We start from the raw sequence: 24,396 nt of genomic DNA, 5'->3' as shown, positions 1-24,396 counted from the left end.
AAAGAAAGATTACTACAAGTAGTTATAAATACTCACAGTTAATCACCCAATAAGAATGCAGATTCTCTCAAGACATTGTACTGAAACCAATCAGTCAAAAACCACATAGCTGTTGAACAAAGGTACTCCAATAAGTGATAAACTAATGGAGGTTAAAAAAAAAAAGCTTATCCTATCCCAAATTTACAGATGCTTTTATTAAAGGATGTTTGGGAAGAACAAAAACCTTAAAAACAATAGGGCCTTGCTTATTTTGTTTAAGATAATCTTCAATTTCCTTTATGTTCCCCTTTTGGATATAAATGCTAGAGCACAGCATGTGTACCTACGTTGGGTTGTCTTACAGAGTTCCAAACCCAGTAAACTGTGACAAATACTAATATAGGCTTTTCATAAATGCCCCATCTTTTTATGCTGTTCTCAGTTGCCAGCCCCGGAAATCAACACTGAGAAGAAAAAACAAATATAGTTTTGACATATACAGTAGCAAAAATTAGTGTCATATTCAGACAAGGAACAAGCTATTTAAACCAGAAGTTAGTAGATTAACCACCATAACAGCTTAAAATGAATGCTCATTCAAGCTGAAACAAGAAGTCAGTCATGAAGGGAGAGCCCTTCATTGCAAGTTCCTACTTCATACAAACAATCTTAATAAGAAAAAAAAAATTAAAGTTAAGTTTGTTTCTAAGGAAAATAGAATAGGAAGAATATAATTGACCCAATTGGAAGCAGAAGGCTGGTATACTCTAGCCATACATGAAACATCAGCTCCACCAAGAGGCAGTTAACAGTTAGTTATCAAAAAAAAGTTAACAAAAAGCACATTTGAAACAACTTCCTCTCCTTCCCCCACAACTTCTTCCCACAGATTTAGAACAGTCTACATTTATATATGCATGCCTATATAAAAACATACAATTAAAGACTCAATTCCAACAATCAAGTAAATGGTACATATATGCTAACTACTCCAGCTACAAATGGCTTCTTTCTCACTTACTATTATCAGGTGAAAAGGCATATGTATTCTGAGGTAAAAATAAACAAGAGACTTTACAACAGCGACAACTGTCTGAACTTAGTTCTTTGGCTTTCTAGTTTTTACTTTACTGTTTTTTAATCTTGTTTGCAGAGGAAATTATGCACTCCAGAAAGTTCGTATTTTCTTTTAATCTTTTAAGACAGCAGTCATTGAAAATAATACAGAGAGCAATCTATCCCATCATTCCAAGTAGCTTACTGTGATATCACATCTAAATACTTTTCCTTAGAGACAGTCATGAGGGAAGGTTGTCTGAAAATTGATGCATCTTCACAAGTTATAGAATTAAAAAAAAAAAATCACGATTAGCAAAGCCATTTTTACATATATTCCACAAAGAATTAAATTCTTCATCAGTAAATTCTTATGATTTGCTTATCTATATCTGTATTATCAATAAATCTTTTGATCTAAAAAATGCTTCTGTAAATTAACTCTCAAGGCAACAACAAAAAAAGAACAAAAGAAGCCATTCCATCTTTGACATTTTATTTATCAAGAGCTAATACAGAGTTAACAATGCTGAACACACTGTTTATCATGCAAGAAATATTGAATTTTAATCCTTTTCTTCTTTTCTAACTATTACTACTGAAGAGATAGTAAAGGAATTTTGTATTTGTAGGAGAGAACATTTATTAACTCATGTCTGTCTCAAGTGTGGCACAATCAGAATGTTCTGAACAGCTGGTTAGGAAGATAGCCAAGATGCAAGAAAGATGTCTGAGCCTCCTTTTCAAGGGCAGCCAACTCTTGAACTGTAGGTGCCAGAATATCCACATGGCCTTTATAAAGTCCACCTGCCAGAAGATATCTAATGTAAATGATGCATTCAAAGCTATCTGTCACCAGAACTAGTAACATTCAATCATAGTCATTCACTAAGTTAACAAAATAAAACACAGGCATACACACACTCTGGCTATTTGCAACAAATAGGTTGGATGCAAGAAATGCAAAAGACAGCAAAGAACTAACTGCCATTATGCAGCAAACAACCACCATACAACAGACTAATTCAAGAGTAGTTCATTGCTTACCACCAAGGGCTCTTTTCTGTCCATATGTAACTTTTCCATCAAAGTCATCTACTGGTACTTTTATGTCTGGTTCAACTTGGGAAATAGTGCAGTTTAAGTGTTCTTCAATTTCTCCCAGCAACTGAAGAAAGTTTAAATTTAATCACTTTTATGGTTTCAAGACTCCAGTTAGACTAACGTTCAAAAAAAATCTAAACCCACAAAAACCACCACAGCCAAACTATTCAAATAGATTCAATAAAAACTGCACATAGAAAACAGTTTCGTCTTAGGGACCAAAGGTTAATACTTTTTTTTGCCCAAATTACTACACAAGTTCATTTCCAATCTCACTATAGCTCTACTTAAAGAGAAACGTTCATTTCATATACTATTCTATGTGAATGGAGCTACTTCACGTGTCATTCACTCTAATGAAGAAAGAAGGGAAGCACTGTTAATTTAAGAAGCATTCATAGCTAGTATACAAAACCAAGTAAGAATTTACACATTGTTTCCAGATTAGAAGAATAGCAAATCTTTAGCTCTATAGTTTGAAGACAAACTATCTAGACAAAAGTGTAATTAACATTCTATAACTCTTGACAGCACTTCATTAAGATGATGATAGAGAAGTTGAACTTAAGACCCATAGAATCTGCTAAGAATATTAAGACAGGCTTTGTAATTGAACAGATAATTTATAAAAAGTGCAACTTATGTTTAAAATTCTTCTTCAAATGGAATTAGACTTCAAAATCAGATTTACAAACTAAACAAGTCACTTAAGACAGTGACTACACACCAGTCTTTTCAGAGGAATTAGAACGTAATGGTCAACAAAACGTTTACCTGCATTTCATTGTACCATATGGTACAACCTCCTTCTTCCTTGAGTCTAGTATTATAACACCCCTTTCCACGACTACTGCATACATGATACCAAACCTAGAAATAAAAGAAACAACTTTTAAACTTCCAGAAATAGCTTAGTACCCAAATTTTTAATCAATTCTGTCATGAAAGTGTATTCAATCATCCTTTTAGAGTCCCTTTCAGTTATGGTGGGAAAAAGCAGCTATTTTCCAATACAGGCTGTTAAAGCTCAGCCTCTGCAGTGGATGGAACTTAAGTAGCACCCATTCGATTTTGCTCGAGTGTAACTACCTTTTCTTTCTCTTTTGCCACAAGGGAAATCGCCAGACCCATCCTGAAATAACGGAAGAGAAGAGGTTTTTGAACAACTGTTGTCAATTTATTAAAAATCAAGAAGAAACTCCATGAAGTTATGGTAGCTTCTCTGAATGCACACATACCTTTCAGCTCTGCCCACTCTTCCAATTCGATGAACATAGTTCTGTTTTTCATCAGGGAGTGTGACGTTGATAACTGTACAAGACACAATCCACAATATATGATTTGATTATCACAGAATCATAGAATGGCCTGAGCTGAAAAGGACCATAATTATCATCTAGTTTCAACTCCCCTCTTATGTGCAGGGACCCACAGGTTTTAGTGTGTGAAAAATGAGACACTGATGCTTATCAAATTAAGGATTTTATTGCTATTCCAATTTTGTACCAAATAATCTATGACAGGAGGCTAGAAAAGAGCATTTAAAACGATACCCGTCACTTTAAAACCCACTGGCAATATTAATTCCTAATTATTTAGTCTGTGGGATGAAGATTATATCAAAGAAATGTTCACCATTTCTCTCCTCCGAAGTTCAAAAAAATAAGTATATATACGCACTAAATATAAGCAAATGTCACAGACCACACAATTAAAATAAATATGGTTTTGATTGGTGTAATGTTTCTCCCGTTTATCAAGTGTGAACTTAGTGTTCTAATACAGCAGTTACAGTGCTACCTGCATTACCAACACTTAAAGCTTCCACTATAAAAATTTCTTCGCCATGATTAACTTCCTTTTTTGACTAGAGTGAAAAAAATAAAAAGAATCCCCAGCAACACAGAACATCAGATATTTGAGAAGACACAGTGGACAATCAAAAATCCACCCAAATAAAGCATTTCACATATATAACTCTGTTTTCTTAAAATAAAGCTGTAAGTCACATATCTGTTATAAGAGGTATTTACAGCTCAAAAGATAGCAAATACATTGAAGTCATGCAAATTCAATAGCTTAGTTTAAAAGTTATGTCTTACCATAGGGAACACCATGAATATCGATTCCTCTAGCTGCAACATCTGTGCAGATCAAGAAACGGACATCTCCTCTCTGTGAAAATAGTCAGAAGAAGTGGTGAGCTAAGTAAACCAAACCAGCAACCAAGCACTTTAAACAGTAGTCCTTTCCATTTACTTTGCCTTGAAGGTATGGCTGCACATTACATAATACTCCAAATAAAGCTCTTCTATAGTACAACAATGATTTTTGAACATGAAAAGTTTGGTCAGTTTGCATGGATACTTCTTCCCCATCAATATAAGACAACTATAAATCAATAAACTGCTTGCATATTTAAACAATCATGTGTTTTGATTTTTGATATTCAAGATACAGTAAGTTTATAAATGTTAGAGAACTTAAATTTAGCTTTATTTAGAACCCATTATCAATGAAAATCTATACAGGTCATGTTAACTGAGCATGTATTTTCACCAAAAGAACCTGCATCTCACAGAATTTTAGGAGCCAGTCTAAAACATCCAAACCCAATTTAAATTAAACTAAGGACTAGCAGCACAGATTAAAACATAAGGTATGATTTCAGATATTGGGACGCAAAGGAAAAGCCTGCAAGAGTCTGCTTCATCACCTTAAATCTTTCCAGGTTCTGCTTTCTTTCTTGAGGTTTTCTGTCACCATGCAGACAGACACATGAGAACTGATGTCCCTTCCTGTCAGGGCCTGAAAGAGCATGCATTAATAACATCATACATAAGATATAACACAGCATCATACAGCAGTGAAAGAAGTACATGAGGGCAAAAGTCTCAACTTGAGGGAATTTAATCATTTAATTTATTATCAGTTAACGAACATATGACTGATGCAGGTATTGGAAAAAAAGACATCCTTCCTCTCTACTTTACTAAAAAGGTTCTGTGCAGACATCTCCTTATTTCTTCCTAGTCAAAACTTACCTTGCTTCTTCACTTTGCTCCTCATATGTCCCTTTGTAGTGTCCTTCTGTATTCTGTCACATTTCCCTTCCATACATCCTCATATGTGTACTTCTGCATGCCCTCACATTTTCTTCTGTGTCTAGAGTAACTACTGCTCCTTCTAACGTAAGTTTCAGCAGATACTATATATGCTTCTTTCTTGTTCAAATTTTTTGTGCACAGTGGGTTGTTTCCAGCCATTTCAGAGCTGCCAACCACAGGCATGAAGCAGTTCATGGCCTCCTTCCACGTGCAATATCTCTGTACCTCCCTTCCACGAAACCCTGACTCTTATGCTTGATCAATGTCAAAAGAACTCTACTATAATCTGTGTGATATCTGAGCATAACTTCATCATAAAACATTGTCTTTAAAATGAGCAAGGAAGGAAACAGAATAAGGTTTTGATGAAAAACATTACCTCCGCCCTGTTGGATGAAGTATTGCTCCATATTATCACAATCTATTTTTGTCCTGCAGAAAATAATGGCCTGGTCCATCTTGTGTTCCTTGATTGCCCGAACCGTGTACTCTCCTTTTAGAATTTTGATAGCTTCAGACCACATTTCTACGTAAAAGTAATAAAACTCATTTCAAATAAATCATTTTAAAGTATGAGAAGTCTTTGAGCATGCATTTAAAGATTCTGTAGCCTTCTGATAGACAATTAAATGTTTATTAGCAGAGCAGGTGGGCTAGACCTTCAGTTTTTTCCTCCCTCACCCATGTATCCCTGCTCCAAGGTAATGCAATACAGTAAGAACAAAACTACTCAGTTTCACGCTATTTATACACACACAAAAAAACATTTGTTGTTTACACATCTGCTAGATACCTGCAAGTCTTTTTCTCTCCCATCTATTTACAGAAATAGCTCTCTTCACAACTACAAAAACCTATAAATGAATACTGAGGAACACACTTCAAGACAATTATCTACTATAATTTAGCTTTACTTAACAACACTCAAAAGATCATTTTACAATCTATTACTACTTAACATGGATTGCTGATTACCTGGAGTGTTTGCACCAGGTCGTGTATTGTCCTTCGCATGTACTTCATCAGTCTAGGAAAAAAGCAAAAATAAGAACAAATCTTTAGTCACTTTACTGTAGCTGTGGCTAAACCACACATTATCACAAGAATAGGGGGGAAGAAAACCTAACACCAACTACTTAACATTTATTCAATATTTTTGTAAAAACTGGCATCATTCTCAAGTCTGCAATCAAAGATTCTGTGCTCAAACAACTCACTGAAAACCCACATTCCATTCTCATCTACAAGCCATAAAAGAATTCTAGAGAAGGCCAGCTATAGTTTGTCAATCTTTTTTCAATGGTACCAATTGTTTACACTTACAATCCTGAAATTTCAAGTATTGTGAGTGCTTCTGGCTAAGAAATAATTTTTAAAATTAGGTTTAATACTCTACATTTTTTTTTTGTTGTTTTTCCATAATAATCTAAATGGTTTGAGACAAGACTGGATTGATTACATAACAGAAAAGTCAGATTCCAAAGTCCTCAATACTCTTCCACCAAAACCATTGAGTAAAAAAAAAAAATCTCTAGCTTTTTATGTGTTCAGCTGGGGAAAAACTACTTGTCTAGTGATCTAAGTGTTATATGCAAATGGGTAATTTCTTAACTCATATGGAAGTTTCAGTTACTTAGGATCCTTCTGGTACTTAAATAAAGCTAAGGTCACTGTCTTAAAATATTTGTTTTCATGTTAAAACTTCAGTTAATTGATCAAGTGTTTTAAATTCATGAAAGAAGAGCATCTTGAAGAATCAAAACCCCAGAAAAGCCCTAGAATTCTGTCTCATCTTTAAACAAATAACCTCAGAGGAGGCAGCAAGGATGAATGCACATTGTACCTCCTGTAGCTGACAAGACTCCATAAAAATTTCTCTTCAAATACTACCATACAAGTTACTATGAATAAATTTGAGAAGTAAGGTAATTTGTGTTCCACTATCACACAATTTAATCTACCTTGAACTAAAGAAAAGTTCTGAATGTAAGCACCCAAAGCAGATTCATAGAAAACAACCACCCAGGCAACTCTTCATGTGTACCGGACAGAAATGTACTACAACCACTGCTTAATAAGAACATATAGTTGTTACTATGTTTTTCCTTGTACTGGAATCGTATAAACTACAACGCAAATGAGATTGCAAATGAAATAAATTCATGTTAAGAATTAACCAAAAAGCTCTAGCAGTCCTAACAAAGGAAAGTTCTGCAAATAATGAGGTGTTAAGAAAACTTACTGATTACAAGTGCTTAAGAGTTGCTAAAAATGAAACACAGTTCCAAGTTATTCAGAACTTGCAAACTAAAGACTTAAATATCAAATTTCCCACCTGAATATGTGAGGTTAATGCAGAATCAAATGTAGTCCAAAATGAAATTTATTCCTCTAAGAATTGCTTATCTCACAGGTTAGAGACAGAAAGTGCTCGACAGAATGATCCATACAGTGGCGTTTACCCATCTCTTCTGAATGACTTACAGTCTCTTCTGAACTAACTACAGTAAGGCAACAGTTAGCTGTGAAACGACTGAATAAATGGTCCAGTGCCATCGTTCCTTACTACAAACCACAATGCTATTTCTCCAGGATTTTCCTAAGTTAAGACTGAGCTTTTCAAATAGTGTTATGACATTACCAATATCATGATGCTGACTAAATGGAACAAGCTGTTTCATATACACTAAACTTTCAATAGCTTGCAAAGATCCTATAACACCAGGCCTCAATTCTGCTTGATAAAGTAAATACTGGCAAACAATTGAAGTCCCATTTATAAGCTACTTACTCTGATATGATTCTTGCCAAGCCTTTCCCAGAGTTTATCGGTTTTGGGATTTACAATCACAACTACATGGTGTACAGTTTCAGGGACAGAATCTTCTCCTTTCAAATCAACCCAGGTAGGAAAATGCATGATCTTTTCAGATAGTTTTTTCACATCAAAAGAATGTAGTGTTGCAGAGCACACAATCACCTAAGAAGAAACAAAGCCACACGAATGTCACTGGAGATCAGAGTCTCCTAGCAAAAATCCAAAAGCAAACAAAGCAAAACAACAGACATCACACCACAAAGCAAAAAACCCTGGAAGAAGGCTATGTGGTAGCACGCTTCAGCACAAAGTCTCCCAAACCAGCTTTCTTCACCATAGCATCTACGCAACTGATGAGTCAGGACAAAAGGGAACGCTTACTCAACTACTCTCCTACAGAAACTTAAATCATTGGAGAGTAACAAAAATACTTCTACTAAGATGATTATTATAGCATCAGAAAAAAGTGTAGGTAGTCACTATAAGTAGTCAATCATTTTTCAGATGCATTTGTATCATATAACTCAAATACTGTTAGACACTGGCCTTCAGTTCTAGGATCCTAAAAATACACGTTCCCAGACATTTACTGAACCCAATAATTGCATGTTGTTTGTGAGCAATAGCTGTAACAAAGAATAAACTATGTCAAAGAAGCAGTGTTCCATGCCATGCAATAATTAACTGAAAGCAGCAGACTACAGAAATCAAGGGCAGACTTCATACCTGAAGTCTCTTGCCGTCTGAAGTTATCTGTGGAATTTGGCTGTGGATCCTGTTAATGAAATCTGAATAACCTTGAAGAAGAAGGCCATCCTACATGGGAATAAAATGTAGAAAGCTGCAGTTCTTATTTGTCAGCCAGTATACCTCAGTCAAATAAGCTATACACTTTAGTCTTAGAGGTCCACTCATTTAATTAGCTGAACAGGTCAATGTCTAGCTGGAATATTGTTACTAAGGAGAAAAAAAGGAAAGTACAGCTGCAGTGCTTCGTAAGAAATTAAATATTTGCTTCAGCTGCTTCTACTAGCTAATACTGTGAGGCATTTTATCTTTGTCAACACTCAGTTGTACTACAATACAGAAGAATCAGAAAGATGCACTTGTTTCACAACATACAGACTAGGACATACATTGACTTGCAGACCTGCTCAGTAAGCAAAAATGCTTACTTACTGTTTATTTTTTCAAGCTTCCTGAATACTATGCTGTGTAGAGACAGGGATTGAGTTTGCCAATCTTATGAATACAGTCTGAAACACATTTCTCTATCAGATTAAAATAAAACAGCTTTACCAGAGAGGCTATAAAAAGAGAAATTATGTAGGTTACTATGCTTAGAAACAAAAAATATAGAAGTACATTAATCTAGACCGCCTTAGAGGCAGCTTTAAGTGCCAAATGCCACAAAGCTATTCGATGCATTACATCTTTCATAAAATGCTACACTGCATTTAAGAATAGAAATTAAATATCACTCAGTTCTCTACATACAGCTTCATCCAGAACGAGGAATCTAACTTGAGATAAATTAAGTTTTCCTGTTGAGACCAGGTCATCCAGTCTTCCAGGAGTTCCAACAACAATATCCACCTGTGAAATACAGAACAGCATTTACTTGCCTCATAGCTAATAGCTGTTTTGCCTACACTTCAGTTTGGGAGACAATTAGCTCTATTTTCTACGAATTATAACTAAAAAATTCTAGAGTAGTTTGTATCGGACAGACATCTTGTAGTCATCTATCCCCTACATTCACTATCACAAGCAAAGGCTACTTTTCAATTTAGAATTGCCAGAACCATGCCCAATAACATTTTCAGCATCCTCAGGAAAAAAAGATCCCACAAAGTCTACAGGCAACAAATTTATTTCATTCCCATTTAAGAAAAATTAAGTATATCTCTACAGTAAAAAATCTAGTAAATTTACCAATGATAGAAAAGAACTAAAGATTTTGCTAGACAGAAGGGTTCACCATTATAAATTTATGATTCATATGGAAATCTAGCAATCTTCCAGTTCAAGCCTGCTTTGGACAAACTTCTGATTTCAGCAGTTAGAGTCATTGTCTCAATACTGACGAGGTATCACTTCCAGAAGTTAGTCTTAAACAACAAAAATACTTTGCTATTACCTAAGCAGCAATTGAATAGACTATACATTCTATGCTGCAGAAACTAGACTGGCTCCTTCTGTTAGGACCTGTTTGGGATAAAGTTTGAACCTGACAATCACAGACCAGCTTTACTGGCATAAACATGAAAAAGTTTTTATCTTGGTAATTAACAACAAGTGTCTAAAGTAACATTTTCTGTTATGTTTAAGTACTGCTGAAAATTTTAAAATAGAATTTGATCAAGTACTATTTGTGTTTAGAATTTAGTATTTATTTTGTCACAGAAGTAAAATGACAAGTGCTAGAACAGAGCAACATTATCATGCTATCAAATGCATGATCTCTTTCACAGGCATACAGCAGTTACAGGAAACTTTAGTACTATTCTCAAAGTACATTATAAGCTATTTTGAAACTGAACTTTTAACATATATGAACAAAAGGAATGCATCTTACTCCTTGTTCCAGCACAGAAAGTTGATCTCTCGCAGCAACTCCACCAATAATCAATAGTTCCCTTCAATGAAAATTACATCAACGTATTTGATTATTTTTCTATTCAGTAGAGAAACTAAACATCAGGCTGAAGATTGATTGTACTATTAATAGCTGTATTTAACATTTCTGAATAGTAACAAAAATACTAAACTGAATAGGAACAAAATACTAAAAAAAATTATTTCCTTCTCATGTACTTCAATTTGAGAAATTTTAAGTTTTGTTAGAGTTGTATTTTAACTTATTTTATTGTTGCTGTAGTAAACATTAACAAATTAACCATTTTCACCTTAAAAAAAAAAGATTGTTCCTTTAAAATCTTAAGCAGACAAATTAGTTTAGTAAGTTTCCTGTGCTCTTGAAAGCAAGCAATGCAAATAATGAAACTAAATGAATTTTACATAATAACTTGGCTCTCCCCATTGCTAGACACGCAACTCTAGTAAAAGCACTCCTGTGCTCCACTGTTCTTTAAAACGAGAGACTCTTTTTAAAGTTGTGTAAGTAGAGTCAAGAGAGGAATCACTTAAGAACAAAGTAGCCTGCAAACAAGTTTTTGCTTTTTTTTTTGTTAGAATTCTAATCCCATGCTAATCAGTACAACATTTGTACTACAAGCACGCTAATGTAAACAGAGATGACCTTGCATACAGCAACCTGCTGGAGTCTGATTAGTGCAGAAAAATTAGGTTGCCTTGCAGCAGATATTACTGAGTGGCACTGCAGATTAAGGTTCATTCAGTAACACAGTAGAACCCTACCCCCTGCCAAGTCATGTCCATGGACAACACTGTAAATGCAATCTAGGTAACAGAGGTATTGTTACCTTAACTTGGGATTATCGATGTATTTTTTGAACTGCTTCACATTGTTCAAAGTTTGTTCTGCCAGCTCTCTCGATGGTTCTACAATCAATGCTTTTGGAGCATTTGGAAGGTTCTGTGTTTGAACCACTTGTGCATTTCCTAAGATTTGGAAAAAAAATAAATAGAAAAGCCATTAAGACAAACTAAGTATCTATCCTGGAATGTATTACAATAAACAAACACGTAATTCTAAATAGTTCATTGGAGGGTGATGTTATTGCTTTAGATTAATGTTCTGATTATAAGTAAATAAATCTTGCAGTAATAATGGTGCACTGGCCATGCAACATAATTTTTATTGCAGAGTATATAAAAAAAGAGCGTTTGTAAAGAGAACATCCTGGAGTAGCTTGAATTATTTAAGAGAAGTTCAGCTACCTAATTCTGAACTCAAAGCATTAATACTACTTCAGTTTAAGCTGAAGATGACTGAAGAATTTGAAAAAAGCATTGGTTTTGCTGCCACTAAGAAGATGCTTGAAATCTAAAATAAGTACTGTAGAAATGAAAGTGAATAAAATGTATTCTAAAACACAATACGAATTCACAACTAAGAGAAAATTAAAGGTCAAACCTACCTGTATGTTGCGATTTTACAACATTACCATCAGGAGCTTTGCAAAGACCAATATAGCCATCTTTTGGTGGAAACTTGAAGTCTTCTTCACCAAAATTGAATTTCAATTCAGCATTCTAGATTTCAACAAAACTGTGTCATATAGCTTCAAGAGACAATATAAAGTGAGAAACAATTCCACAGTAAGCTACTCCCTTGAGAAACCAATTACATATTCTGTGGGGACAGGGAATATGGTATTATTCTCCCCCTCACCCCCTTTTACATCCTTCTTTCCCAAGTCTAAAACCTGCCAGACATTTTGTTCTCAATTTTAGCTCTTAAATTCCACATCAAAGTATTCAAACATTTATAGAGATGTTGAAGTGTTAAAACAAAATTTATATTCAATTGATATTCAATGACTAACCTCAACTAAACGAAAAGAAAAATCAATTTTTGACTTTTACATTTCTCTGAACACCAAAAAGTTCTACTAAAGCCTTTGCTCATTAAGACATCATCTCAAAGAGATAAGAACAAAGACATTCTGCTCCACAAACAGAATGTTAAAATTTAGAGTAAATGAAATAGGAAATGTAGTTCAGGTAGACCACAAAGTCCGACACTATTAAGTTACCTGTTTATCACTACTGAATCACACTATACCAAAATTTAAGAGAGGTAGATAGTACTTGCTCCGCACTATCCCACCATCATATTCCAATTTCAGTTTTTCAGCCTAAATTTACATACTTGGTATTTAGCTTGAGCAGTCCTTGTCAAAGCTAACACACTTGTGACAAATTCAGTAGTGAATTACTAGTAGGCTGAAGGAAATAGCATAAACATGCAACTATAGTCATTGCAAGCATTATGAGGATTTTATTCATAACTACTTAGTTACTGGATGTAGAACAATTTCCACCATCTTGCACACACATCTGTGACATTCCTAAGTTACCTTCAATACACAAGCTGCAAAGAGTGCCTGGTTCCTTATATGTGGTGGGAATTCAAATGCAAGGCCAAGGTCTTTCCCTGAAAGCAGGAATTGTACAGTCAGACGTGCACACATCCCTTTTCCCACACCCTTCAAGCATCCAAATGAAGTTCTCAAAAAGCAAGTGAATGAAACTTACCATTTTTGGAAAATTTAATTTGTCCTTTATCTATGTCTAGATAACATCCAATTGTATCATGCATGGTGAATTCCTATAATGAGAAAAATTTTGTGAAACTAACAAATTTTAGACCAATTAACGTATTAAGAAAACTTTGTGCTTACACTTTTGTCCATTTTTACAGTCTTAATTTAAATCTGAGCTTCGAGCACTGAACACTGTAATAGAAACCTATTTCACGACAACATGAGAAGAGTCACTCTTCCAGGAAGTATGAAATGCGTGTTACATATACTTAAATACTTGAAACAGATAGTTTGAAATCTTTTAATTACAGGAGTATTTAATAAAAACCTATCTGCACTATGAAGTGCTCCAAGTTTGACAGATCAGTTATCGCTATCATAAAAAAATACAAAACAATACTAAAATCTGCAAGTATTGACAACTCACTAATAGCACAGACATTTCTGTTGTATTATTCACATTTATGTGTTATGCTCAAACATCTATGAATTCCTGACTTGCACTCTCCACAAAATTCACCACAGTTATTTTCAAAAATACGTACTAAATATATATACTGATAAGTTTTAGTGGTTCGATTGGTCCAGCTGATCCAACTGGAGATTGCTATAGCTTTTTTGGCAGATAAGTATGTATTTTGAGTTTTTAGAGTTTTCTGATTTCCAGCAATCAATGGTATACAGGCTTCAATGACCTCACTTCCCTACAAGCTAACAGTGAAAATAAGAAATAAATCCAAGAGTTAAACACTAACCTGTAACACACAGAAAAGCTTTATCTTCTAAAAAAGTCATTATCATTGCTATCTAGCCATTATTTTAATTCTCAATGTGCTAACTGCTTCTGTTAAATGCATTAATATGCTTTAGTCCAAAAATAGTTTGAGGCTTTCATGGTATTTTTGCTTAGTGATCTTACCTTAAAAAGTTAGCACTGCTGGGAAAGACAACTGATTGCTACCAAGAACCAAGACACAAAATCTCTACTAAAAAGTAACGAATTTAGAAATGAATAGCAACATTACTATCAATAAACACTTTAAGCCTACCTCACCATAGCTGTCAAACTGCTTGTTGTGAGACTTCTTACCAGTTCCACCAAATCCAAAGCCAAATTTATCAGTACCTGAAGATAACAAAGAGTAAAACTTGTTACTATTTGGTTGACAGGTTACAGTTTTCACCACCCTTCACAATCATTTATACTGCTGATTTCAACCTGTAATGTTAAAAATACTACCTAATGCTAAGTGAAAACTTCCAGTTTTGACATATTATAAAACATAATCTTCGTATACTGATTTATTTCACTTGTCGCTAGTCATCTTCATTAGAATACTGAAACAAAGGGACAAAGGTCAGTAGAAACATCAGTACCTTATACAGATTTTCTCCTGTAAGTAGATTTGTACAAGTCTTGAACTCCCTGATACTGCTACTCTTCCCCATTCTCCCTTCTTTACAAGAAAAGGATCACAGCTATTTCGTAAATGTGACTATGAGAATTGTCTACATATATATGAGGAAACTCACCCAAATCTAGTGAAGCCTGCATAGTTGACCAACCAACTCTGCATAAGCCTTGGTCATGACAAGACACTTCGTAGTAGTATTTTCCTTTAAAAGAGAAGGAAAAAAAGATCAAAACAAACACCAAAACTTCAATTTCATTGAGGTGGTACAGTTAAGTGGACCAAGACAATGTATATCCAGTACTTCCATCTTCTATCATAAGAGTCATAAAAACCTCCACTGTGTTAGGGTGAAAGGGTTCTGTAGTTACCTATGTATGTGGATGGAGAAACATATCAGAGAATAGCAGTCCTAAGAAAGGTAAAGTGCATGCTCAGAGGTAGTGTACTGAAGTCTCTAAAAGAACCAATAAGCTAGAGATCAGTGGCTCTGCAAAATCCACAGCATCTGATTAAAATCAAACCAACAGGGATCTGACAAATCAGTCCAAGATGATCAGCATGCACGAGCACTGACAACTAGCTGCATGATTTTAATCACATTCAAGTGGTTACTATGTACAGATGCACTATAGGATTGTGTGCACATCTGATGAACTGAGACTGAGGGTCTTTATGAACTCAACTAGAATCACTGTAGCATCAGTACAACTCTCTGATTCCAAGTAACAGTTGGGGCAGACATCCAACTACTTCTCTGACCAAGGTAACCACAACATTTGTGTATGCATCTGTATGGGGAACATGTGAGGAAATAATTCCAATGTACAGTGCAGTTAGCTACTTCCTATTAATAACATCTGAATAAAATGTTCAAGTGAAGATTGGTTATAATGGCATCTCCTCTGACTCCAAACAGACTGAAGTCTGTTTTCTTTCCAAAGTCTTCAGTTAGCAGTAAACTGCACATTTATTTAGATGTATCTACTAAATTTTAAATGCAGTTGTCTACATTAAGAATGGATGACAAGTGGGTATTTCAACTGAAATTTACAGGAAAGCCTCAGAAATACATTTTGTCCTTACCTTTAGTCACGCCTCTAGTTGCTCTGCATCCGTGCCATTCTTTTACCTCTCTGCTTTGACAACACAGACCATCTGATCCAATAGCTGAAGATGACAAGAAAGGTTTAGTTTCAGAAATCACTTCTCCAATAGCTTTAAAAAAAAAATCTTTGGGTTTTTAGTTTTATTCTGTTTCACAATGTCAACATTTAAACATGAAGAACAACTGAAGTAGCATTAAGACAACTCACCAAAAGCTGATCCTCTGTCATATGGGTTCATCTGCCATTTATTGAGCACTAAGTTTGAAAGACAACAACAGAAAATGCATTAAGGCAACAAGATAAGTCTGGAGAACTCAACCTCAAAATTGACATTGGCTCTGCAGTCTACCATAATACTGTGTTAAGACAACCTTATTCCAAATCAGTTCAAATGCCTTGGTCGAAGTGAACGTCTCCATCTTTGACACAGATGTCTAATACAAAGGTATTCTATGCAAGTTTGGATTACTCCATTAAAGACAGCACAGATTAAACTGCTTAAAAATTTGATATAAGACACCAAAGATAAGCCAGAGGCAGAGATTTTATTTATTTATTTCTTAAGTTGACTGCACTGTCAACATTGTAACAGTAGTTATAGCTAGCTAACCTCCAAGTTGAGAACTTCTCTAAGGTCTTTCTCTGTCTTGTACAATTACAGTCAATGGCAAATCTCAATCCCCAACTACAAAAAGACTGAACACAGTTACTAGTTTCCAAGCTGCAAGTCTATTTAAATATTAGTTGAATTCTCCCATACTGTAAGAATAACACCATGGTTACAATCTATGCTGTATCAACAAGTTTTGGCTCTGTCCACTGCCAGTTCAATTTAACATTTCCTAATACAAATTTGTAGCTGCTCAAGGTGCTGTTACACAGCTTCCAAATTTAGCTAGGTAACAGAGAAAATATAAGATTTACTCAGCACAGCAGAATTGAAGTTACTACACTGTTGCTCAAAGGCTTTCAACTCAGGCATATATAAGATGCCCAAGCTGAGTATGTGATGTCACTGCTGACGCCTCATTTGTGCTAGCAACAAGACAACTTCAAAAAAAAAAAACAACAACAAAAACCCACTCATTTGAAACTAGTTATTACCACCATTTCATATCTTCCAAGGGATGAAACTAGCATGGCTGCAAAAGAACGCTGAATATGCAGCACTATGGATTTGTCAACCTAAAGCTAAAGGCAACCAAGATTGTGCAGTCCAATGCATCCCATTTCCTTCCACAAATATCACAATATTTGTATCTGTAATTTTATAGACTAACTTTTTAGAATAATTACATTCTACTCACATTATCCCAAATGAAAAGGTCCAATTTAATTGCAAGTAAATTTTATTTTACTTTGGGGTATTATAGAATCAACATACTTATGAGTGGTATGGAAGAAAACTTACCTGCCCCACCAGTTTTAATAGTTGCTTTCCCTTTCTTCCCTTCCATTTGGTCCTTCAGAGTTTCATACACAATTTGGATAACTGGAATACTGAAAGCCTAAAATATGAATTTATTTTGCTTCCACAATCTATACAGACATTCTCAGATATACAGTCAATTTAGTTTTCAGCTGCAATACCCATGGGTTAGAAACATTTTAAAACAAGCATAAGCATATGCTTAAATACTTATACAAATATATTCATATTCTCTTGGCATGTTAAGTATATACCACTAAGCACAATGCTTCTTGTGGCAGAAATATTTCTATCTCTACTACTTGCTGAATTAGATTTAAATTAGATTACTTACACCAGTTTTTCCACTTCCTGTTTCTGCAGCCTACAGGAAGAAAAATTTAAGAGTTTCATCAGTTTCAACATTCACAGTGAGTATTGTTCAACGGTTCTATTCATACTTTTACCTCTGCATAATATAGAAAATCTCAGAGTAATACCACAGCTTCATATAAATTAGATCCAAATACAAATACACAATTTTTTTTCAATAAACTTGGAACATAAAAGTTCTTTTTGTAAGCTCTGGAGGCTATCTATACATGTCTGATTACAGAATCAAAGACAGATCTGCAAAAAGCATGATAATAAGGTATATTCAAGGTTATTGACAATGAAGCAGTTATTGAGACACTATTAGTCATGTTCCATGCAGATCTGTATCATGTGTTCACAACAAAGAGCAGATGAAATCAAATGGATTCCATTCATGTAGCAGTGCCTGTCAAACACTGAAGCATAAGAAGAATGAATTCCATCTGAAGGAACACCTGGAACGCAACATGTTTTTTATGTAAGGATGTACTTTTTACAGAAGGACTGAAGATCTAGTATAACTACACTAGTTCCATCACTTCTGGAAGGATGGAAATAATGCACAAAGAATATTCATTTGAGGACTGTCCTACATACTTACCATGAGTACATCACCACCTCCCAGAATCAATGGGATAGATTCTGCTTGAATATCTGTAGGAAGACTAGAGGAAAAAAAAAGCAAACACATTAACATAACTAGAAGTTATTTGAAAACAATTTTTGTTTGTACAGGAACTTACAAAATCCACCTTAACATATCACATAGGTAAGGTTCGAAATAGCAGATAAATGTTATTTTTCCTGGCTTGCAGCTAAAGAAGTAAAAATGCCAAGATTTCTGAGGAAGGTTTAGAATAGGTCATGTACCTTAATAAGAAGGGACAAGTAGACACAGTGTATTCAGTTGTACCCTGACGAGATGACTGTATCATATATCAGTATACAACAAGAAAAAGATAAGTTAATTCTCTGATTTCCTTTCTTCCACTGTTGTTCACTTTTAAAGTCACTTACATATTCCTCATTTACAAGATTACTACTCAAACTGGAAAAGAACAGAAGTAAACATAACCAACATTTTCTGTCAATCTCAGATGACTGCATCCAGGTAAAGCATCCAGGTAAAGAAGAATTACATACATTGTTATTTGCATGGACAGTCTTGTTCCAAATGACAATTCAAAGTAAAATACTTTAGTCAAACGAGCAACTAGCATGAGGAAGAGTAACTTCTGTTGAATGATGCATTCAGGCATCAACACTGAAGAACAGAATCGCCAAATGCGGTCTAGAAAACACTAAACTGGTATCAACTAGATAACAGTATTTCCAGCAGTCTCACAATGCATAATAAATCAACCAGAAGCACAGGGCCTTTTATCAATCAAAGAACACTAAAGCCATCATAGTTTGCTTGTCAAAGTTCGTGTGTTACTATTGCAATTACAGTTTGTGTTCTTCAGTCTCTCACACTGTAAAGAAATACAAGCGATGCAATGATACTAAACAGTTTCCACTCTGACAGTGGAAAAAAAAAACACAGGTATTTTAAGCATGTGATACAGTACTGAAAAATAAGATAGATTATGCCAGGCTCAGAAGTATGCCTACTTACAGCCAATCCATCTCCTCTACTGCTTGAGCTATTTCAGGCATAACACCCATTTCTGTAAGGAAAAAAAGTAAAAGAAAATGCACATAACAGTGTTAGTTACCTCAACATAGCCCAAAATGAATAATTGATACTTGGAGATATGCAACCACAGACAGACATGATGAGGCATAATTTTTGGCAACAGTATATGCAACTTTCTCTGCAGAACCTGAGTGATGGATAAGAAACATTCTCCCTTCTCTGACCTACTTTTGGCAGTTCTCCCCAGCTTTAGTGGTCATGCAAAGAGCCAGGGAATCCTGGATCCTTTTCTCCAAGGGAAAGCAACTAACATACTAGCAAATAAAACACCCTGGGAGCTAAGTACTACTTCAAGAGAACATACTTTTCATGTTCGCAAATCTAAGAGAGCAGTCTAAACAAACAGCAGGACAGACTTTGTTTTTAATTGAGATCTTAAGTTTTTACAATCAAAATGCAAACAAAAAAAAAGAACTATGAATGAAAAAAGGACTTGGATGCTTAAGTTTCTTTTCACCAGAACTTTCCATACATAGCTATGGCAAGTATACTAACAAGAGAATGTTTTGATTTTGATACAATTAGTAATAACATCCAGCTCTGAAGGCTTATTTTCTTTGTTACAGTTTCTAGCAAACTCATCAAGATCTGATGCTCATACCTTAGTCACAAGTTAAAAATATGAAGTCACACAGAAAAGGTTGTAAGTCTATACACAAATTCTCTCCCTCAAATTGTAACAGATAATAAAAAAAGCCAGCACCTATTTAACGACAATATTCCAACATCAAGAAAACTGATTGTTATCTTCCCAAGTCCGTAAAGTCATACTAAATCCATTAAATACCAATATACAGGTTCTTAAGGAAAGGTTTTATGTACTAGTCTTCACACTGTCACGTTGGCTTTCTTTGTGACATATATTTTTTCCCTGAAATATATATATAAATATACGTATATATATAAATACATATATACACATGTAAAACCACAGAATCACCAGGGTTGGAAAAGACCTCCAAGATCTAGTCCAACCACCCACCTACCACCAATATTTCCCCACTAAACCATAACCCTCAGTACAAGATCTAAATGTTTCTTGAACACCCCCAGTGACAGTGACTCAGTTACTTCTCTGGACAGTCTGTTCCAGTACCTGATCACTCCTTTGGAGAATAAATTTTTCCTAATATTCAACCTGATATCCAACCTGAACCTCCTCTGGTGCAAATTGAGACCATTCCTTCTTGTCTGTGTTGCCATACTGCTGTGATAGGACAAGGAGAAATGGTTTCAAACTGAAAGAGTGAAGAGAGTGAAGGTTTAGACTGGATCTAAGAAAAAAGGTTTTTTTTTTTTTTTTTTGCTGTAAGGGTGGTGAGGCACTGAAGCAGGTTGTCCAGAGATGCAGCAGATGCTCTGTTCATGAACACATTAAAGGTCAGGCTGGACAGGGCTCTGAGCAACCTGATCTAGCTGCAGATGTCCCTGTTCATTGCATGGTGGTTGTACTAGGTGACCTTTAAAGGTCCATCTCAACTGAAATAACTATATTACATGTAATTAAAACAGCTATCAACAAAACTAGACAATTTTTCCTCAACTACACAACCCAAACAATCCTGTCTATCATCTACATTCATTTTCAGGTCAAAGGAAAGAATTACAATATTTTCTTGATGATGATGATGACATTCATTAGTATCATTCATTAGTTTCAGCTGAGAAATTATTATTTTCTACAGAGTGTCTGTTATGTTTGGGTTGTAGGAGAAAAATATTAACACACTGATGTTTGTAACTGTTGCTAAACAGTGTTGTACAGAGCCAATGTCATCCTAGTTTCCCAGTAGAGAAACCAGGAGGGGACAGAATCAAGACAGCAACTTAGACTGACCAAAGAAATACTCTGTACCATATGACATCCTGCAGAAGTTCTGAAGGGGGTTGAAGTTCACGTTGCTCTCTTCCACTTCTAGGGGAGTTAGTTGGGCATTGGTCAGGGTTTGGTAAGCAACTGCTTGTGCATCACCTACTATATACATGCTTATATATAAATAAATAAATAAGCATTCTTACATATATATATGTATGTATGTATGTAAGAATACATATGTAATTGTAAATATAAATGTTATATATATATATATAACATTTATATTTACAATATATATATATATATATATATATATATATATGTGATATATATGTAAGAATGCATATATATGTCAATTAATATCCTTTTCCTTTTATCCTTTTCCTTTTCTCTACCTTAGGAAATAGTTTTATCACAACCCATGAAAACCAGTGAGTTCTTCTGTTTTTTTTTTTTTGCCTTTTGATTCTCTCCCCATTCCCAGTGGAATGGGAGGCAATGGGCAGCAATCCCATGTGTGGTGCTTAACCATCTGACATGTTAAACCATAACAACCATTTTAACGTCCAGTGTCAGGTCTGAAAGGTTGAAATAGCAGATCTGACCAGACTGTGTTAACACAGGGTGTTTTGGTAGTTTGATAATTGTTTGTCATAATGTTATTTTTTTCCCTGTTTATGGAGCTCCCTGAGTCTTCTCACAGAACTATACTGTGTAGCACCTTGCTTGCTATCTATTTTCCCTGTTGTTTTGTCCTTATGTGTGTATGTGTATGTGAGGGTGGAGAGGGGGAGAAAGGAAGGGAAAAGTCAACAAGACCAGTAAATGATTCTCCCTACTTCAGGAATAATCACAAGATGTCTTGGAAAGGTCCTCCAAGATCATCTAGTTCCAACCCACACCCCAAGCAGTGGTGCCAATCACTAAACCAGGCACTCGATCAGGTATCCCTGAATAACTTATGGTTTGCATGCATATTTTAATCCCTAACACAGAAGCTGATTTCTCCTATTAAAACTGTTAACTGACCACTGCAATACAAAGACCAGTTATTACAAGCTCTGTTGTAGAAGCCAATCAGCCTGAGGAATAAGCCTAGACTTTTAAGTAGCCCTAATTAGCCAGAGGCCTGCATACTACCTTCCCACTAAAATGTGCAAATTACCTTCACAGTAAACGTGCCTGAAGGCCTGCAAAAGCCCAGGAAGAGCACCTACGTCCCCACAGGCTTCTCGACCCGCAGTAAGGCACACACTACAGTGAGCGCAGAGCAGGCCCATACCACGCTGACAGTGCCAGCCAGCCCCACGTCGTGAGGAGACGGCGAACACCTGCCTCAAACCCCACAGGACGCCCCACAGGCAGCCCAAAGCCATGAGAGCTGCCCCAACTCTTCGTACCAGCGGTACAACCAACCAACCCCCGCCTGCCTCAGCTCCACGTACCCGAGAACGCCGCCATCTTCACGCCGCTTCCAGCCGCTCCTACCTATCCGCACTGCGCATGCGCGGCACTCGTCCGTTACTGTGTGGCTCCGGCTAGAAAGCAGGGAGCGCTGCCTGCACGGCCGGTTTTAAACGTTCCGCGTGGGTTTGGAATGAGGAGTCCGCTTTACGTGCATGCGCAGCGCTGTGATGTTGTGTCTGTGTAATTTTTGGTATAACGCAGCTGTGAGTTTTGTGTGTGTGAAAGTTTTTTTTGTTTGTTTGTTTACTTTTTTTTTTTTTTTTGTCGGGATAACGTTGAGAGAAGTTAAAGGCAAGAGGTAGTTGCTATTAAAATACAACTCGATTCTAAATGTAGAGCTTTTTTTTTTTTTTTCTTCTCCCCCACCCTTATTGTGCAGCTTTCCCAACAGCAGCAGGTGCCCCTTCGGTGCCCTGCGGCCGCTCACGCAGTGGTGGCTGCTGCCCGTCTCCCCGCTGCGCGGCGCTGAAGGGGTTAAAGGCCGCCTGCCGCGCGGAGCCGCCGGCGCCGCTGTTTTGGCCTCCGCCGGGCACCGTCGTCGCTGCGGCGGTGGGAGGGTCTGGGTTAGTATGGCTGCTGCCGGCGGGGAAGGGGCTCCGAGGGCGGAGGGGATGGCGGCCGTCAACGAAGAGGAGGACGGGGAGGAGAACATTTTGTACGATCTGCTGGTTAACGCCGAGTGGCCTCCGGAAACCGAGTTGCAGGTGAGTGGCGGCGTGGCGGGGCTGCGGCGCGGGGGAGGGGAGCGGAGCGGAGCGGAGCGGCCACGTCGGCGGCGCGGAGGGAGGCGGGAGGCGTCCCGCTGTGCTGGGGGCGGGCAGCGCGGCACGGGGTGCTGCTGGCAGCGAGCCTCGGGCATGGGGGGGGAAAGGGCAGCAGCAAGGGTGAGAGCATAGCGTGCCCTTGGGCATTCTTGTCTCTGTCCCGGTGCTGTGTCTTGTCTTTCACATCCCTTCGTTTCTGCGCTGTGATACGCTGCCTGGGGTTCCTTGAAGTTTTTTTCGCTGTTTTTATATGAACAATACATAACAGATTTTACCAGTGAATAGGCATGAAGAAAGGCATGATAAACTTCAGGCCTCATCTCCAGCAACAGCTGTGCTGAGAGTAGTGCAAACTGTGCCATTGCAAACAAGATCTTTACAGCTTTGAGGCAGCCCAGCTCCCCCTCCAGACCTGCAGGTCAGGGCGTTTGTATCCGAAATTTCAGCAGCGAGACAAAAGGGAGAATTATGTCACTTTGTGCCCACAAGGCGTGCAAGTAGATGGCCAACCCTGAAAAATGGGAAAATGTTATTTTGTACTGTAATTTGTTTGTCTGGAGAAAAGAAGGCTGCGGGGTGACCTCATTGCAGCCTTTGAGTACCTAAAGGGAGCCTACAAACAGGAGGGAACCAACTCTTTGACAGGGTAGATAACTGCAGGACAAGGGGAAATGGTTTGAAGTTGAGGGAGGGAAGATTTAGGTTGGATGTCAGGGGAAGTTCTTTACAGAGAGAGTTGTGAGGTGCTGGAATAGGCCTCCCAGAGAGGCTGCCCCATCCCTAGGGGTGTTCAGGGCCAATCTGGATGGAGCCCTGGGCAGCCTGATCTGCTATTAAATGGGGAGGTTGGTGGCCCTGCATGTGACAGGGGGGTTGGAGATTCATGATCCTTGAGGTTCCTTCCAACCCTGGCCATTCTGTGATTCTGTGATTCAGTTCTTCTCAATGGGTCATTGCAGTTGCTTAGGCAGTCTTTCATACTTTCCTTGTTTTCCCTGAAGTGTGGTGGTGGTTGACCAGGGATGGCTGCCAGGTGTCTGCCACACTGCTTTCTCATTCCCCCTCCTTAGCAAGACATGGGGTAGAA

At 36.9% G+C, this 24,396-nt stretch overlaps 2 protein-coding genes across 3 annotated transcripts in view; one reads left to right on the top strand and one right to left on the bottom strand.

Annotated features, from left to right (window-relative positions):
• Nucleotides 1-1,517: 1,517 nt before the first annotated feature.
• On the bottom strand, nucleotides 1,518-22,634 carry DDX1 (DEAD-box helicase 1). The gene is made up of 26 exons (XM_031610993.2): nucleotides 22,524-22,634; nucleotides 19,182-19,233; nucleotides 18,165-18,228; nucleotides 17,544-17,573; nucleotides 17,192-17,288; nucleotides 15,988-16,035; nucleotides 15,758-15,841; nucleotides 14,793-14,876; nucleotides 14,309-14,385; nucleotides 13,252-13,324; nucleotides 13,074-13,150; nucleotides 12,132-12,246; nucleotides 11,514-11,652; nucleotides 10,646-10,706; nucleotides 9,565-9,663; nucleotides 8,794-8,883; nucleotides 8,041-8,229; nucleotides 6,225-6,276; nucleotides 5,629-5,775; nucleotides 4,859-4,950; nucleotides 4,245-4,317; nucleotides 3,381-3,453; nucleotides 3,232-3,274; nucleotides 2,917-3,012; nucleotides 2,086-2,206; nucleotides 1,518-1,845 (listed from the first exon to the last, which is right to left on the bottom strand). The coding sequence occupies exons 1-26, from the start codon at nucleotides 22,537-22,539 to the stop codon at nucleotides 1,715-1,717; spliced, it is 2,223 nt and encodes a 740-aa protein (XP_031466853.1). The 5' UTR covers nucleotides 22,540-22,634; the 3' UTR covers nucleotides 1,518-1,714.
• Nucleotides 22,635-22,906: 272 nt separating this feature from the next.
• The window catches only part of NBAS (NBAS subunit of NRZ tethering complex), a 158,736-nt gene continuing 157,246 nt past the window's right edge, over nucleotides 22,907-24,396 (top strand). Inside the window, exon 1 of one of the 2 annotated variants that reach the window (XM_031610992.2) lies at nucleotides 22,907-23,249. In XM_031610992.2, coding sequence (XP_031466852.2) covers nucleotides 23,115-23,249 — 135 coding nt within the window. In that variant the 5' untranslated portion in view covers nucleotides 22,907-23,114. The remainder of the gene's footprint in view (nucleotides 23,250-24,396) is intronic. The other variant, XM_090136391.1, reaches the window with a different exon arrangement.

Source organism: Phasianus colchicus, chromosome 2, assembly GCF_987193195.1.
Source record: "Phasianus colchicus chromosome 2, bPhaCol1.hap1.1, whole genome shotgun sequence".
NCBI classification, from domain to species: Eukaryota; Metazoa; Chordata; class Aves; order Galliformes; family Phasianidae; genus Phasianus; species Phasianus colchicus.
The sequence above is the reverse complement of the archived record's forward strand: the minus strand, read 5'-3'. Positions and strand labels throughout refer to the sequence as shown.

What these genes read in the sequence shown, in the direction of transcription:
- DDX1 (XM_031610993.2), bottom strand. An exon ending in AACTAGAGGCGTGACTAAAG is followed by an intron (nt 14,877 to 15,757) that starts GTAAGGACAAAA and finishes TCTCTTTTAAAG; the next exon opens with GAAAATACTACTACGAAGTG. An exon ending in TCCTCGTTCTGGATGAAGCT is followed by an intron (nt 8,884 to 9,564) that starts GTATGTAGAGAA and finishes ATTCCCATGTAG; the next exon opens with GATGGCCTTCTTCTTCAAGG.